The sequence below is a fragment of the Zonotrichia albicollis genome, chromosome 8 (assembly GCF_047830755.1).
Source record: "Zonotrichia albicollis isolate bZonAlb1 chromosome 8, bZonAlb1.hap1, whole genome shotgun sequence".
Taxonomy (NCBI): Eukaryota; Metazoa; Chordata; class Aves; order Passeriformes; family Passerellidae; genus Zonotrichia; species Zonotrichia albicollis.
In genome coordinates, this window is record NC_133826.1 from 27,566,527 (window position 1) to 27,583,116 (window position 16,590).

Below are 16,590 nucleotides of genomic sequence, written 5' to 3' on the forward strand. Positions count from 1 at the left end.
TTTGAGTAGAAATGCAAAGTATTAAAAAATAAGAAGGAACCAGAAGAGAACTTTTGTTGGCATTATGTCACTCACAGCTAGTTGCCTATTTTTTCTGGAAACACTGAGAAATGGAAAAGAAATTTTTGTGGTAATGTCAGACTTTGTGTTCCTGTTACTGCTGTGATTCCTTTGGGCTTTGTGCCAAAATTGCATTTTGTTTTCTTTTAGGAATAGAATGTGTATTTGTAAGTCTTTCTGGTTCACTGTTCCTTACAAAATTGTGGAGGATTTTACCAGACTTGTATCTATTTATTCAGAAGCTTTTTCACTCTTCTGTGTTAGCATTTGGAAACAATCTAAATAGCCTGCAGGTTTAGAGAATTTGAAAAAATTAGTTAGCAAGGAATTATATTGATTGGAAATTAAGTATGTTAAATTTGCATTGTTTACCTGTTTCCTTCAGAATAACCATTTCAATAATTTAAATAGTCTTGCCCTTTCCTTAGCAAAAGTAAATGAAAGAAAAAGGGAAAGAGTCTGGTACCTGATCCTTCTGAGTCCCTGTTCCTGTAAAAGCCTTTACTTTGCCTGGAAATACAGTCACATCCATTTACAATGTTATTTCAGAGATTATTTTCTAAACCTCTTGAATTGACTTCTGATATTCTCCGAGTCTCTGATTTGTTGTGACACCTACAACATCTAAACTGCTGGTGAACAGAGGCTTAAGAAGCCAAAATCTGTCTCACTTGTGTGCTCGTGTTTCTTTGTCCAAGAGGGAAAAAAGTGGTTTGTTGTTCAGCAGACCACTGAGGGAGTTTGCAAACAGAGGTGAGGAGGTGTTGGGGTCCAGGATTTCCCATTGGGAGCCTACCAGCCATGGCTTGCAGATAATGAGAGGAGTTTGAGCAAGGCAATTCCCAGGAAGAGGAAGAGGAGTGGTAGTTGAAAGCAATGACTGCTGAAGAACATTAATTCCTTTTTAATAGCTGGCTCTATGAAGTTGGCCTGAACTGTCCAGCACAGCCTTGGAATTGGCTGTACACAGCTCATGTCTTGCTTTCAGCTTTTTGGGGCAGCAGACAGGCTCTGTTCTGTTTGTGGATGCCAAGCCTGTTGTGGAGCTCAGCCTCTGATTTGGTTTCCCAGGTGCAGTTGAGGTTTACCTATTGTAATAACTATTTACTACAGTTTGGGTTGTCTTTTATTTAAACAAATAATTTGCAGTGAGTAGTCACAGCAAACCTCTCCTTTAGAGGTTGTTATTATCACAGGGCATGACCTTTATTTTGAAATTAGAGTGGGAAACCTGGTAACTGCTGTTGAGACAGAGGGACTGGTTGCTGAATTCCAGTCCATTAAACGAGCTAATAATAGGTGGTCAGTGACTTGTTCAGCTGCTCTGCCTGTGTTGATGGCATAGGTTTCCATCCATTTCACTGCAGATTTATTGTACAGAGCCTCAGCTTTGCTTCTGGAGTCTGTGGAGGTGACTTGTCAAGGATCATGCTTCAGTTCATGTTTGGTTGCATTTTCAGGAAAAGTTAATCAGGAGAGAATGAACTGCAGATGGTCAATCATCCCTAGATAGCAAGAGCATGAGTAAATGCTCCAGATACTGTCCAGTGATATTCCCAAGGGGTGCATTCTGCACAATGAAGAGATCCAAGGCTAGATTTAGATTTTGGGTTTTTTTACTTACAGATAAAAAGGATGATGCCATCTACTTTGGAGCTGGTTTCTTTTTCAAAAATTAATACATTGGAGATTTACCTCAGCAAAATATTTCAAGCATCTTCTGGAGCCATTTAAACATGTGTCTTTTCTGCTTCCTTTCTCAAGCCCTCTGTGACATGGAAAGGAACCCTGGCAACAAAAGGCTCAGTCTGCTATATAAAGTTTCCTGGCTGCAGCTCTCAGGGTAAACGTGTCTTGATTACAGGCATGCTTTTGACCATTCTGCTGCTGCAATTGCTCCAGGCAGCTTGGAATGCATCGACACTCAAAAGCTCTTCCAGGCTTATAATAGCCAGCTCTTTGGAAAATTACCTCATAAAAATCCCAGAGTAATTTCAGCAAAAGGGGCAAGAAATCCCCTCCCTTTTAGACACAGACAAGGCAGCTCTTCTCCTGCCTGTGGTCAAAGGCCAAGGAGTGCATCCAGTATTGTGTGCTGCATCTCCTAAGAGTAACAGCATAACATCAGCATTGAGTTTAAATAATGAACAGGTTTCAGTTATTACTACAGTAATGGAGAATAGTCTGTAAATAAGCATGTGGACTTGAGAGCCCAGAAATTTAGTTCAGCACAATATGAGAGGAATGTGAGGACAATGGTTTTATCTTGTATGCTGAAGTGGAGCTCACAGAGAAGCCTCTGTGAAAAACTGCAGCACTTGTGCACATTTAGAAAAGGGCAACAGTAAGAATAGCCACTTGAACTTAGACTTCAAATAAGCACCTTGAAAAATACACCTGTAAAATAACTGTTTATAGTGATTGGACTGAGAGCCTTGCCAGTTTCTGTGACAACATAGCATGCATGAGAGATTTTTCTGTGTTTGTAGGTGCTTGAAAAGCAACAGAGACTTTTTATGCTTCATGCTTCAGCACAAAACCTCATTAGTTCTAAGCCTTCCATTGCATGCTATAATCAAAATTAGATGGATTTATTTGTAGGGTAGAAAACTTGGTATTTGTGGCTCAGGCATTTCACTGAAATACCCTGATGAAGAATGCTGTCATTGTGGGAAGGATGTTCAGCCACCAAAAAAATTATTTGAATATTATAAATCTTTAGAATCTCAACAGGAGATGTGGAGGAGGAGATTTGTAGGTGCCAAAATGTTAGAGTGAAAAGTCTGTTCACATATTAATTCAGAGGTTTTGATTCAAAGATTTACTTGTAAAAGCCTTTGAGCTCAGAACAACAACAATAACAGCAAAAATCAATTATGTGAAGCCTAGTGCCAGATCTGTGCAGTTTTCCATGTGTATAATAAGAGTCATTCCAGTGGCCTGTATTACAAAAAGCAAATAGGAACCAGGAACATTAAATTACAATGAAGCTTTCATTCCCTTCATGTTAACAAAGCAGACTTGCTGTTAGCAAGGCTCTGTGCATCAGCAGAGAATGAGCTGCCCTGGGGACTGTGTAAACATGGAATACAAATCCAGCTGAGCACAGGGATGGAAGGCTGACATGTGTTTCTAGAGATGATGGATTGATGCTGGCAGGAAACACTTTCCTTGTGTGGAGCTTTGCATTTTATGGAGAAGCACCATGATTACCTGATGGTTTGGAGTGAAAAGAAAAGGGAAGGAGCTCTGGCACTTTGGATTGCATGGCAGTGTCACACACTGGATACCTGTTGGGATATACAACCAAGATAGGAAAGCCCAATGCGCTGTTTCTGTGGGACTCTAGAAATAAGTGTTGTTCAAAAGGTACATTTTGATCTATAATCCATTAAAACTGCTTTGTGACTCAAATTTCCACCTCCGTGAAAAAGACCTATTAATGCTTTAGGACTACTTGGAAGTTTGCATTTTACAGGTCCCTTTTTAGTGTTAAGTTGTGTCATCATACTTTTTGAGGCAGTGTTGTCAGTGAGTCCATAACAAATCTTTTATATACACTTCCTTTCTTTGAAAGAATCATGAGCTGTATCCTTAACTTTATTCTCTTTCCTTGTCTTTATTACTTCTTTCAGATAAAAAGCCGTAATTTTTACTTCAGACTGACATTACTTACTGCCTCCTCAAAGTTCCTGTTTGAAAAAGAGTTACAGTAATGAAATCTTATCGGATAGAGCTTTATCATTTGCCTGCTCCTCTTCTGAGGCTTTACCACATCTGTCCACCTCTCTGAGATACTTCAGTGTGTGTATACAAAGAGCCTGGACTCTTAAACTATTTTGAACTTGGTTTAAATACTTTTTCTTTCAATTTCTGTTCTAAAATTTGTTCATTCCAAGTTCTAATGGATTTTAAACTAGGGTTTAAAATGCAGCCAGTTGTGCAGGTCCCAGACAGACAATCCTGTGAAACCATTGTCTAGGTAAGATTAAGTGGGATATTAGGGAGAAATTCCTCCCTATGAGGTGGTAAAGCCCTGGCACAGGATACCCAGAGCAGCTGTGGCTGCCCCATCCCTGGAAGTGTCCAAGGCCAGGTTGGACAGGACTTGGAGCACCCTGGTCTGGAGAAAGGTGTTCCTGATCTCTTGATGCTTTAGAACTATACTGTACATTGAAATGTGAACTAATGTGGTGAGGAATGCTGCTGTAATCATGCAGTGCACATTAGATGTCTAACAAGCTTTTGCAGAATGTGATATTCCTTTTAATTTGTTTTGAATATATTGTCTTAAGTTCTGTTTGCACTAATTTCATACAACCTTTGTTAATTTTCTTAATCTTGTGAAATGCTCTGCTTTGTTTGAAGTTACCCAGTCTTTAACACTGAGAGGAAGTGCCCTGCTGGGTGCTTGTTCTGGCAGATCTGACCTCTTGTTTTAATTCCATTTTCATCCCTGTTTGTGTTTCCAGTTCAAATCCACACCAAGTAAGAGTGTCTCAGTGGTGGGCTGGATGGTGATGATGGCAGATGACCCTGAGCATCCAGATCTCTTCTTATTGACTGATTCTGAGAAGGGTAAGCAGTGCACAGAATAATTATTTTCTTTGCTGAGGTCATTTGTCAGCCACTAAACCAGCAGGTGAAAGGTGACATCCAGTTTCAGCTGCTGTCCAACATGTCCTCTTCTCCTTTAGAATGCATGGGAGCAACAGGCCGTGGAGAATACTAAAAATACTTAACTTTTATCTGATTAAACTCCTCATTGAATTGTAAGAACTCTCCAAACTCCTACCAACCCCAGATGTGATTTTAAGTGGAAGTATTCATCTATATTCTTTTAAAATATATTTGGAACACTTCCAGGCATTTTCACATGTGTGAAATCTAAGTAACAATTAAAAAAAAAAAGATTCAGCTAACACTTGCTGCTTGAGAGTCACTTCTCTCCAAGTGAAAACCAAAACCCAAACCATCTGTTCAAATGTGGTGCTATTACCCTCAGAGATTTTGACTGTTATGTGGAGAATCCTGTGCATCTCCATTACTCCAACACAGTGGCAGCTTTGAGCTGAAACTCTGAAGAAAATGTTACTTTTCCACAGCACTTCAGATTGTGCAGAAAGAACACTATTAGAAGTTCTGAGAAAGGAGCTTAAAATTATTTATTGCTTTGTCTGCTTCAGGTCTTAGTACATTTTATTTCCAAACATCTCTCCTAGCACTGCTGATATGAAGTACAAATTGTGAATGCTTGTCAGCTTAAACTCTTAACAGCAATCTGAAATGTTTTTGTAACACTTGACCTTCCTGAACCCAAACAAGCACTGTGTAACTCCAGCCTGGTCTGAAATGTATCAATACATTTAGGAGTGATTTTCTGATATTTTCAAATGTAGCTTTCCAGGGTGCATTTCAGTGATACCTTGCACTTGGTTAAAAAAAATCATGATATTATAAAGCAGTTACAGCAATGGCAGTGAACAAAACCACTTCTGTTTTGAGGGATATTTTGTTCTTTCCTAGTTGAGACAGGCATTAGTTGAAATCTAGAATGTTGGAAAGGAAGAGAGGAAAGCTGAAACTTGTCTTCAATTGGTCAAGCAATTGCACCTATTCCAGACAAAGTGTAAAGTTATATGGACCATCTATTAATAAATCTTCTCATAATATTTCAGTTTAGAGGTATGAGTAGGATTTAAGTGTTTAAAAAGGAGCACTGTTAATGTTTCTTCATCAGTTCTTTTTTTTTTCTCTTTCTCAGGAAATTCATATAAATTTCAAGCTGGAAACAGAATGAATGCAATGCTCTGGTTTAAACACCTGAGTGCTGCCTGCCAAAGCAACAGACAACAGGTGAGAGCAAGGCAGTGAAATTAAATTAAATTAAATGAGCTTTTAAGAGCTCAGAAGTGATGGATCTTCGAGGTGACCGAGCTGTCACTGAGGGCTCTGTGTGTTCCCTGAGCAGCCTCTCCACCCCTTTCATGTGCTGATGGATTTCCCTTGGCTTTTCTGTTTGGCCCTTTGCAAACAAGTCCTCAGAGCTTCTGGAGCAATGAGGAAACATTTGGGGCTACCTTGAGACTTATTTAAAGCAATTGGGGAAATGCAAGGAATGCTCTAAAATATCTGAGTGCAGTATTTTTGTCTTGCCCATTTGAGAAAGGTTATTGCACAATTATATAAAAAGCTGTGAACTGCAGCATTCAATATCAATTCCAGATAAGTCTCCTGAAGTGCCTTTTTTCAGGTCATGGGCATGCACATTTTCTGCTGTGTTTGTATTTTGTATTCCTAAAACGTACAGAAAGTAATTTAGCCTTTGGTACATTTTCCAGTCTTTGAAAGCAAAAGTAGCATTTTCTATTAATCAAAAAGGAAGATAAGACTCCAACCCCTATTAAATGCATTTGTTGTATAAATTCTTACTGACCTTTTTCATCAGCAAAATCCTTTTTAAGTTACTTTGTCTCCCTGAACTCTTCCTTTTCTTTGCACATTTGTTTATGGAGTTGCCAGAGCAGAAATCCTACTGAATTTCAAGGGGAAACAAAAAGGCTTTTCCTGATCCTTCTGTGCTTTCTTGTTCAATTCTGCCTCTGAGAGAGATCTTAAGAAGTAAGGAGGGTTGCAGAAGCTCCTGTGGAGGTATTTGAGACAGTGCAAAGGAGAGAAATTGTGTTCCTGGCTGGAGAAAGTGGGGAAGGTAGCAAATAGTGGCAAGGAGTTTGCAAGTAAGTGGTGAAAAACTGTCCTCTAAAGACAGCTCTGGTTCAGTAAGGGTTGGCAATACTGTTAACAGTGTAACTGCCTTAGAAAAATTGGATGTTCATATGTGTTTTCAATGGAATATAAACACCTAGTCTGTTTAATAGTAATAGCTGAATGACAGTAAGAACTATTTTAATAGATACTATTTGTGATTTTAATGGTGCAGCTTTAGCCCAGTTGAGCGTTCTTGCTTCTGCAGGTAAATGGTAAATGCAGAGCAAGAAATGCTTGATTCATATCTGCCCAAACTGACTATTTATTGACAGTTGTCAGGAATGTGGTGGCTCTTCAATAACCTGACTAAATGAGAGATGTTGGTGTCAGACAGATTCCTGATGGAGGGAAAATGGGGATATAAAATAATATATTACAAACATTAGCTTTAATCTCTTCATGAGTGATAGCTGCAACAGGCATTCAGGTTTGGTATGGGAAAAACCAAAGAATTGTTTATGCCTTTTTTTTTATTAGTTTTAAAAAGACCAAGGGGCCTACATCAATCACTGATCTGTGTGCCAAGAATTTTCTAGCTGGGGCTCAGGTGAGAGGGTTCTCCTTGTCTAGCAGAGCTGAGATTTATCATGTTAAGGTTGTTTTGATGACAAATCTTAAATGTCATTAAAATTAAGAAGTTCTGCAACCATATAAGGAAATTGTAACCCTCACAGGAGTTTAATATTTTTATTATACCTGGGGTTTCTGCACCTCTAAGTATATTTTTCCTGCTGGATGATAGTTGCATTCCTTCTCCCTTTTTTTGAAGACAGAATGATGTGCATTTCAACAAGGTGTCTAGTCTGTGAAATAGTTAAATGCAAGTAACTACTACCTGCAGTAAATTCTTCTATCATTTATATTTTTGTTTTCAGGTTCCTGCCAACTTGATGACCTTTGAATAACAGGCAAATTCAAAACAATAAAAAAGGACAATTTGAACCATCTCATAATTGAGAACAAGGTCCTAATGAAAAATGTGCCAGCTGTATTCTGTGCCAGAACAGAACCTGTCAACTCGATCTCTGAACTCTGGAGCCCTGAAGAAAACCACTAAAGGTTGGGGAGTGGAGTCCCCCAAATTAAAAATGGAGTTGCAACATGAATTGCCATGGACCATGCTTCATTATGTTCTGAGAACTGACCTGTGGAAACCACTGCCTTAAAGAGTGAAAGGAAAAACAACATGAAACACCAAATAGTGTGTGTGAAACTTCTGGCGGTGCTGTGCTTGAGTTAAATAGATTGTAGCTAGTTTTGAGTTTCTTTTAACTTTATACTAATTTTGAAAATAACTCACCTTTTTAGGCATTCTTAAGAAAACAGGTAAACTGGTATTTAAGAGTTGTATCAAAAGCTGTGTATGAACCAGGTAAAAGGTACTACATGTTCTGGAGATGTTCTTTAGGCCTTCCCAGGAGTCCTGGAGGGGAGCTTGTCCCAGGCACACGGCCTGGAGCAGTGTTATTTCTCTCAGGCCTGTAAGAAATGTAACACAACTGCAAGTTCAGAGCAGCCCTGAGCTTGCAAACCTTGGTCCTGTGTGGGAGCCAGACTCCGACAGGGGCGCAGAGCTGAGCCAAAAATCAGTTTGGTACGTTTAGCCCTAATTCCTGGTGAAAAACACGTGTTTGGGGCAGTCAGGGGAATGTGTGTATGAGACAAAACTGAAAGCACTGTTGGGTCAGAACTGAGTGTTTTTATCCCATGTGTTTCTATGCCTGTGACTCCTTCACAGAAAAGCTGAATGACAAAACACCAACACCTGGGTACAGCTCACTGAGATGTTTGACTTTGGGTATCTGCTAATTATCAGTTAGGGACCACTGTTAGTGTGTGGTGTTTCATATCACTTCAGATGGACATTTTAAAAAGATAGAGGCACAATTTCAAGCTTTCATGTTCTCATTTGGCAATAATTGATTTTAGTATCTGTCTCGGTCAAAGTAGTTGACGTTGTGTGGTGTTGATAACATGGCCTAAAGCAGACCTTACATACAGAAGCTCTTTTGATCTTCAGGCAATTAACTAATTTATTAGAAGGTAGGATAACCTAAGGGAGAGAAAAGGTGTGGGGCCATCAAAATTCCATCTTTGACAGGAATCATTCTTGGTCACTGAAATTACTCACAGAGAAAAACATAATGGTTGTAAAAAGGGAGCTGTGCTTTATGTGTGTGTTTGATGCTTAAGACTTTGATTCTTGCTTTATTGGGGTTTCCTTGACGTCACCTAGTTTCCTGGATGATTGGTCTTTCTTTAATCTTCAAAAATGTGATCTTTGTAAAGCAAGGAAACATTGTCCAAAATATGACTCTGATATTGGAGCTTTGAAGTCTGTGAAAAAGTAGTAACTGTTCCATTGACATTGTGGTTTAGTGACCGTAAATATGCTTGCAGATTCCACCATGAATTCTCCTTTTTAAACAGAAACAAGCTACCTACCAGTCTGTTTCAGAGTTCTCTGACTATCTAATAAAGGTTTCTACTAGTAGTTGTTATTTTGAAAATGTATAGTTTGTTTATTGCATCTGAGTAGAAGCCTATAAATTCACATTTGAGGGGTTTTTTTTCCAGAGTCAAATTAATCATGTAATGGAAATGATTAATTTTTGATTTCTGGCAGGCAAAAGGAAAGGTAATCCAGTCTCACAGTAAACAAAACGAAACACAAAAACCCTAACCACTTGTAATGTAAAGGGTAATAGGGTGGTTTATGTTTCCAAGAATTGTTCTAAATTGGCTCTTGGTAGAAAGAAAAACAGTAGAAGGATGCTTCTGTTGTAATTACACCACAAGGACTATGAGAATTTGGCTCCCCTTGCAGTTCTTTTGTTGCTGTTTTTTATATGGGGAATGAAGTCTGTTCTGAAGTCATGAATTTTGGGAAGGGGTTTCTTGTGCTGAATCCCTCTGCAATTCACACATCTCCCAGGTTTACCCGCTTTGGGTGTATAGCAAAGACAACATCCTGACAGCCAGCAGTGTTACTTTAGTAGAATTTGCACAACTTGAGTTTGGATTTTTTCCGTTTTCAAACTTACCTAATGTGTATTTCTTCTCAATGACTGTTTGTTTGGGTTTTTTTAACAATTTGTGTCCTTTTTTTTTATGCATTGTGGATAATACCCTGTGGATTTTGAATTTTTAAATAAGCTATTCTAGGTTCATTGCAGCATAACTGTGTCTGTTCTTTTGTTAGTGAAAGGAAAGATGCAAGTGGGAGCCACAGCCTGACAGCCCTCAGCTTTGCTAAGGACAGAGCCAGGTCAGGACGTGTCATTTATCACTGGATTTTTGCATTTTTCCAGCTGTTTTCAGTTAAGTTTTTATGGTAGGAGGATGGTGGGGAAAAGAATTCACAAATTATCCTTTAATGAATTGCTGTTACCAGCTTTCGTTGTCCTTGGGCCTCCTACACTTGCTTGTTTTCTGCCCTCAGATCTGCTGGTTTTTTGTGAGAGAGATTGAATTTTATGGGAGGAGTTTCTTTAAATGTGTAGCCAGGATAACTGGAGTGAGTAATGACAACACAGGAAGTATTTTTGGCACTTGTCACAGTGAGTAGTTCAGAACTTTCCCTTTGTTTATGGCCACGTAGTCCTGCACAAACACTGACGTTTCTAGAGCTTGAGCTCAATGGTGCTCACAAAGAGGTGCTGGGTTTGCTCCCTCAGGGAGAGCTGCCTCAGCTAAGCTGTGGAAAGACTCAGACAAGTTCAATGACACACTGTAAAGAATGTACTAATGCTCTTTCTTTAAAAAAAAAGGAGTTAAAAAAGTTAAATAAATGAAAGTATTGCTGAGAAAACAAGGAGAGCAGCGAGCTCATGGTGTTCAGGTAAGGCTGTCACCCAGACTGCTTCAGATAGTTGGCAGTTTCTCTTTGATTTTCTTTTTTAATGTCTTGCTCTAATTGTTTATCTTGTTAATAAGTGCTGAATCACTTCAGCTACTATTTGTCACTTTATCCCTTAATGTTTTAATTTTGAAGCTAAAGATGTCCCTTGCAATTCCTTGTTTTGGCTGTATTTGAGCAAAAATTATTTAGAGTAGCTCTTCTAGCAAGGCTTCAAATATGAATGTTAATTATCTGCTGACTGATAACCAGCCTTTTAGCTAAACTAAAAGTTTTGGGAAAGATTAAACAACAGGGAATGTCTGGTTTATGAAATTGGTGCATTGCATTAAAAATATATAACACTGCACTGCTTAGTGTTAACTTTTATCTAATTAATCTCTGCTACTTTTGGCTAGGATTTTCAAACCTGATTTCTATTCCAGTGCCCTTTAAACCAAATAATTTTTATAACTTTTATTTTTAAAATATTCTGGTAGTTTGAATAAACATAGCTCAGCTCAGACACTTTTTTATTTTTAGATGTCTGTTTTATGCCAGAGGAGTATTACTCAAGCTGTTATGATTCAATAAGTATTTAGGTGCACATTATAGGCATTAAAACTACAAATACTAAATGAGTCACCTAAATACTTAATGAATGAGCTTTAGCACCCTGCTTTAAAATCAAGTTTAGAAAAGTATGCAGATTGGAAAACATATTGGAAACAAAAGGAAGCATAAAAAATACAGCAGGATTTTATTAGTTATCTACTCCTCACTAGGAATAAACTCATCAAATTTAATGCCTCTTGCAGCATCAGCCTCCTGTATTTGCATTCAGTATTTTCAACACTTCTCCTCTATGGTATCAGACCTAACACATGGTGACAGCAAATCTCTGTCTCCCAGCAGAAGCAGTTGCAGGTTTTTGTGCTGCTGAGGCACATGAGAAGCAGAGGTCTCTTTTGACAAAAGGCAAGTTGATCTTATGGTTTTGATTAACTGTAACAAATATTGTCCAAATGAAGGGAAAAAACATGGGATGCTTTTTCTTCTGGCTCTGTCAGTGGCCTTTTTCTTCATTACTTGTCCTTTTTAATTGTTTGGTATTCTAACTCACCAACACTAGTAGTTCCAACCTTATTCATGGCCAGCTCTTAGTGCTGCCTGCTGTATAAAAACCCCAAGGCTGGTACTAAATCACATCAGTGAATTGTCTGTTCATCCTACAAGGAGACAGCTGTGAAAGTTTTATTATTATTCTTTAATATTAGCTTTTTCCTTTAATTTTTCTCTAAAAGCAGCTTGCTCATAAGGTGGTTTGGCTTGGGAAAGTTGCCATCCAAAGGATCTATATGAGTGGACATGGGATTCTTTGCTAGGGGTTATCCCTTCCTTTACAAACCATCATTCTGATTTGTAGTGCATGAGGAGGGTGAGTGCTTGCATTGGAGCAGGACTTCTGTCAGTGCCTTATTATCAACTTGAAGACCAATTCCTTTATTTCAGTGGTGAGTCCCACCACGGCAGACTTGCAGGCTGTGTCCTCAGTGTTCCAAGGGGTGACATTCCTGACAGCCTCTGCATTTCTGCAGCAGTCACTTGTTCTGGTCAGTGTAACATAGCTGTGGCTTGAGTTGCTTTAGTATTATTTCTGTATTTGAGTAGCCTCTTTTTAGGAAAAAATGCAGAGGTTTCTGGTAGCTTGGGCTTGTTCAGCTTTTATCAGAAGTAGCTCAGACCTCTTAAAAATTAACTTATTTTTATTTTGTTATGTCTTTTGAGTAGATTTAGTGAGGGGGGGAAATGAAGAGCATAGTCCAAGTCATGGTCTAGACCACATGAGCTCAGGAGCTCACATTGTTAGAAAGGAGCTTGCTTTTGTCTGTCCCACTTTGAGGTAAGCACTGAAGAGCATTCTTAGGAGACAATTTATATTGCAAGCTTTTTGTTATAAATAAACACCACAGGAAAAAACTGTTTGGGGAAAGAGGAGGCTTAGCTAAATCTTAATATCCCAAAAGCTCAGTTTTGTGTGTTGTATTTCTGGTGCCAACACTGTGTAGGGAGCACTGTCCTTCACTGAAACAACTGCTAGAGACTGTTTTAGCAGCAAAGACTTCAGAGGCTTTGGAAGGGGAAATGAAAGAAAGAATGTGTTGTTCTTAAGCAAGTAAATATTTGTTTTCCTGGAATATATCCTTATAAAAACACAGCAGTTTTACTATAGTCTTTTTATAAATTCAGATGTTGGAAGGCTAATTTGAAAATTAATCTTCCTCTTTCTAAGAATACTCAAAGAGAGCAGAAAAGTCAGAAGAGAAAATACAAATTACTTGGTGTAGCTCTGGCTGTTGCAGAGCTGAGCTGACAAGTTTTCTCCAAGTTACTGAGTTGCTAAGGAAAAAAAGGTGTATAAAATGTAATGAAATGCAAATTCCTGCAGATCATGGCACAGTTCTGGCTGGTAGCCTGGTCTTGCTCTTGAGTGACTAAAACCACCGTAAATACTCTGTTTCCTTTGTGTGTTTGATTATTATTATTTCTCTTTATTTGGGTGGGTTCTGGCCTTCATGTGTGTTTGCTGAAGTAATTTCTTACCATTCCAAAGCTGTTCACAGCTGAAACTGCAAAGCAGACAAGCAGTATAAATCAATTCAATGTTGAAATAAAGGGTTCTGGGGTGCCTGGTTTACTGGCACTTCTGGCTCCTTGTGTGCAGGAGTGTATCCATTCAAAAACTACTGTACTGGAGTGGGAGAAGCACCAGGAAACATGGAAGTGTTTTATAATAATCCTGTAAGGACCAGCCATCCCTGGAAGGGGGATCAAGGTGTCATGCAGTAAACACAAGCCATTTGCAATGTTCCCTGCTGGTGTGAGGCATTCCAGGGATGGAGGGATTGCACTATGATCTCTCCGAGTGATGTGCAGTTTGGCTGTCCTCAAGCCTCTTCCTTCACCTTTTTTAAAACTTTGTTCTGTGTGTGTGTGTGTGTGTGAAAATTGTGTGTTTGCATAAGCTAGTTTAATTGAATTTAAGAACAGGTTTCAAAAATCTTTCCTACTGAAATAAATGATTTAAAAGATGGCCTGTGTCTGAGGTTTTAATTTCTCGTTTAAAAAACTGCATCCAAACTCCAGCTAGGTGTAATCTGACTGTCTTTTGGAATGGTGCTGAGATCAGCTGGAATTTTAGTGGCATTTTTCAATGAACCTTTGAAATAAAACATGTAAAGATACCATTGTCCACTGGTGCAAAGGAAATCTAAAGGCTAGCAGGGAAGTACAGTTCATTGAAGAGATGGATGTCTGGTCTCAGAGATCTTTCTGTTAAATGATGTGGTTTTTCTCTCCTTGGTAGTTTATCAGATTTTTTTTGTCTGTTGCTTCTATACTTAAAGCTGTGGTAAATTTAAACTCACTGAAAGCAGTCATCAGGCAGATTGGCTCTTAAGGAGCAACTACATGGAAGAGAAATTGAAAATGAAGAATGGATGAATAGCATGCAAACTTTGTATTTCCTTAGCTCTTTGTTTGGTGTTGCTTCCCTACTCTCTGTGCCTTTGTAATGCTGTGAAGCCTTACTGATCATACAGCCCTGGGGGAAATGCTGTGAAATGCTTGTCAGAATGTGAGCCTTGGGCTCCTTCACCTTTTCTCCTTAATGGAACCATTCATTTCAAATGTATTTACAAAGAGAGAAGGAATAAAGTAGATTTTTGTAACCCCCTCCTTTTTCTTATTTCCAGATTACTGAGTTTGAGAAATGCTTGTGAAAAGAAATACAAAATTAATGAGCTGGTGACCTTCTCTCTCTCCCTTCTCTCTCTCCCTTCTCTCTCTCCCTTCTCTCTCTCCCTTCTCTCTCTCCCTTCTCTCTCTCCCTTCTCTCTCTTCTCCTTTTGAAAGATGCTCATTTCATAGCAAACATTTTCAGGTAAGCTGCTTTATTAACTCAAAAGCTGACTCCAGACTCTGCAAGGTGGGAAGCACAGAGCAAAGAGGTTCTTGGAAAAGACTTTCTCTCACCTGTTTGAGCTGCATCTGTCCACAGCAAAGATTCCAAGTCAGGCTCTGTTTTCATCTTTCACTTTGTCAGTCAGGTTCTCCCTTGCCTTTAGATATTGAAAGGCTGTAGCAGCTCTGCAGAGCCTGATAGAACTGGCTGGAGTGACAATCTTCAGTGTGTTTTTTAATTTTAACTTTTTTCCAAGTCAAGGACCATATCAAGGACTCCTTTAGCCCCTCTCCTTATGTTCTTGCCTCTCAGGCTGCTGTGTACATTTGGAGATGGCCTCCAAATCCACAGAATGAGAAGAGAGGTGGGGGAAAGGCACCTGATCCCTTCCTTGCTTCCCAACTGGAATGATTTTATTTCCTGATACACTTCTGCTCTTTCCCCAGGTGTGTATGCTGAATCCACCAACTGAATGTTCTTTTTGAAACTAAGATTTGAGAGAATTGAAATTCCCTTGGTTTTGTAATTTCATCTTCAGTTTGCCTTTTTTTCCTTTTGCATGGGAAGAAGCCACAGTGCTGGGGGAGGGATTCACATCTGTGGGAAAAGCAGAGAAACCAGACCACAGAAGTATGAAATAACCCAGCTGGAAGAAGATGATCTTTTCCTCTTTTTGAATATTAGTTTTTTTAAGTGAGAATGTTAGGTAACAAAAATGCGAGCAGAAGACAGCCAGATGTAAACAGATGATACTGTTTTGGCATAGCCTACATGCTTTCACAGAACAGAGCAGGGTTATGGTTTTTATATCAACAAATAAATTGAATACAGAAGTTTGAATCCGTGCTCATAACTTGTGAGTAATGTTTTTCTTAGTTTTATTAGCTTTTTGCTTTAATTGAGCATTTATACTGAAGCATCCTTACATGGGTAATGCTTACCTTTGCCTCATTCAATTTCCCATTTTTAGTTCAATTTGGTGCTTAAGGACAAAATGTAGATCCAAAATAAAACCTTCTGCTTGTCTCCCTGAGCTGCTACAGGAGACTGTGCAAAATTTGCCTTTTCTGAATGTCTTTGTCTTGCTCTGTAAGAGAAGTGGTTTTTCTGTGGTGTGTTTAGTGTGATAGAGCATGTCAAGCACCTGATGAATAATTCCAGTATAAGATGATATTGGTTTAATTCTAAAACATTGGAAAGGGCCTGCTCAAAGGAGATCTGCAAAGAGCAAAATAAAAGCATATTTTTTCAGGTTAAAAAAGTGTGGGGTTTATGTGTGTCAAAACACAAAGTGAGTCCAAGCATTTATTAAGCTAAAGAGAAACCTGATACAAGAGCACAGCCAGGAGCAAAGTGCTAATCTCTCTTTCATTTTCTTTTCAGGTAGGAAAATGTGTCACTTGCATTGAGGAAAAGGGATAAAGAGCTGAATTGTTCTAAGGTCAAATAGAGCAGCTAAACCTTTGACCAAAGCACTGCTTGTTGGAGATGGCATGAGACAGCCAAGGGTAAACTGTGGCCTGTGTTTCTCACTGCCTGACTCTGCAGATCTGCTGCAGGGTTCCAGAGTGACTGGAATATGAAACAGCTGATGAGAGGAGGAAGCCATCCCCTCATTCAGGAGCAGTCCCAAAGCAGTGGCTCAGGGACAGACTGGTGGTGGTGGGAGTAGCTCAGTAATGTGTCATGGTGGAGCTGGGAAAAGCAAATGCAAGCCCCGAGTTCTTGGTGCTGGAACAGCAGGATTCTCTTTAATGAGTATAAACATGAATCTAAGACTTACTCAAAGCAAGACAGTGAAAATGGGCTAATTATGATCTATTATAATTTCTTGATTCGGGGATATTTGGTGTTGGCAAGCATTTTATGAACTTCTGATTAGAATTACATATCCAAAATACTGTGTATAGGAGTTACCAAACCTGAATCACTCTCACCTCAGTAATCAGATCCCCATCAG

At 39.0% G+C, this 16,590-nt stretch overlaps 1 protein-coding gene across 4 annotated transcripts in view; it reads left to right on the top strand.

Annotated features, from left to right (window-relative positions):
* Positions 1-13,756, top strand: part of RALGPS2 (Ral GEF with PH domain and SH3 binding motif 2) — a 116,297-nt gene extending 102,541 nt beyond the window's left edge. For all 4 annotated transcript variants that reach the window (XM_074546354.1, XM_074546357.1, XM_074546355.1 and 1 more), the window contains 3 exons: positions 4,533-4,638; positions 5,825-5,916; positions 7,704-13,756. In XM_074546354.1, coding sequence (XP_074402455.1) covers positions 4,533-4,638; positions 5,825-5,916; positions 7,704-7,733 — 228 coding nt within the window. In that variant the 3' untranslated portion in view covers positions 7,734-13,756. The remainder of the gene's footprint in view (positions 1-4,532; positions 4,639-5,824; positions 5,917-7,703) is intronic.
* The last annotated feature ends 2,834 nt before the right edge of the window (positions 13,757-16,590 follow it).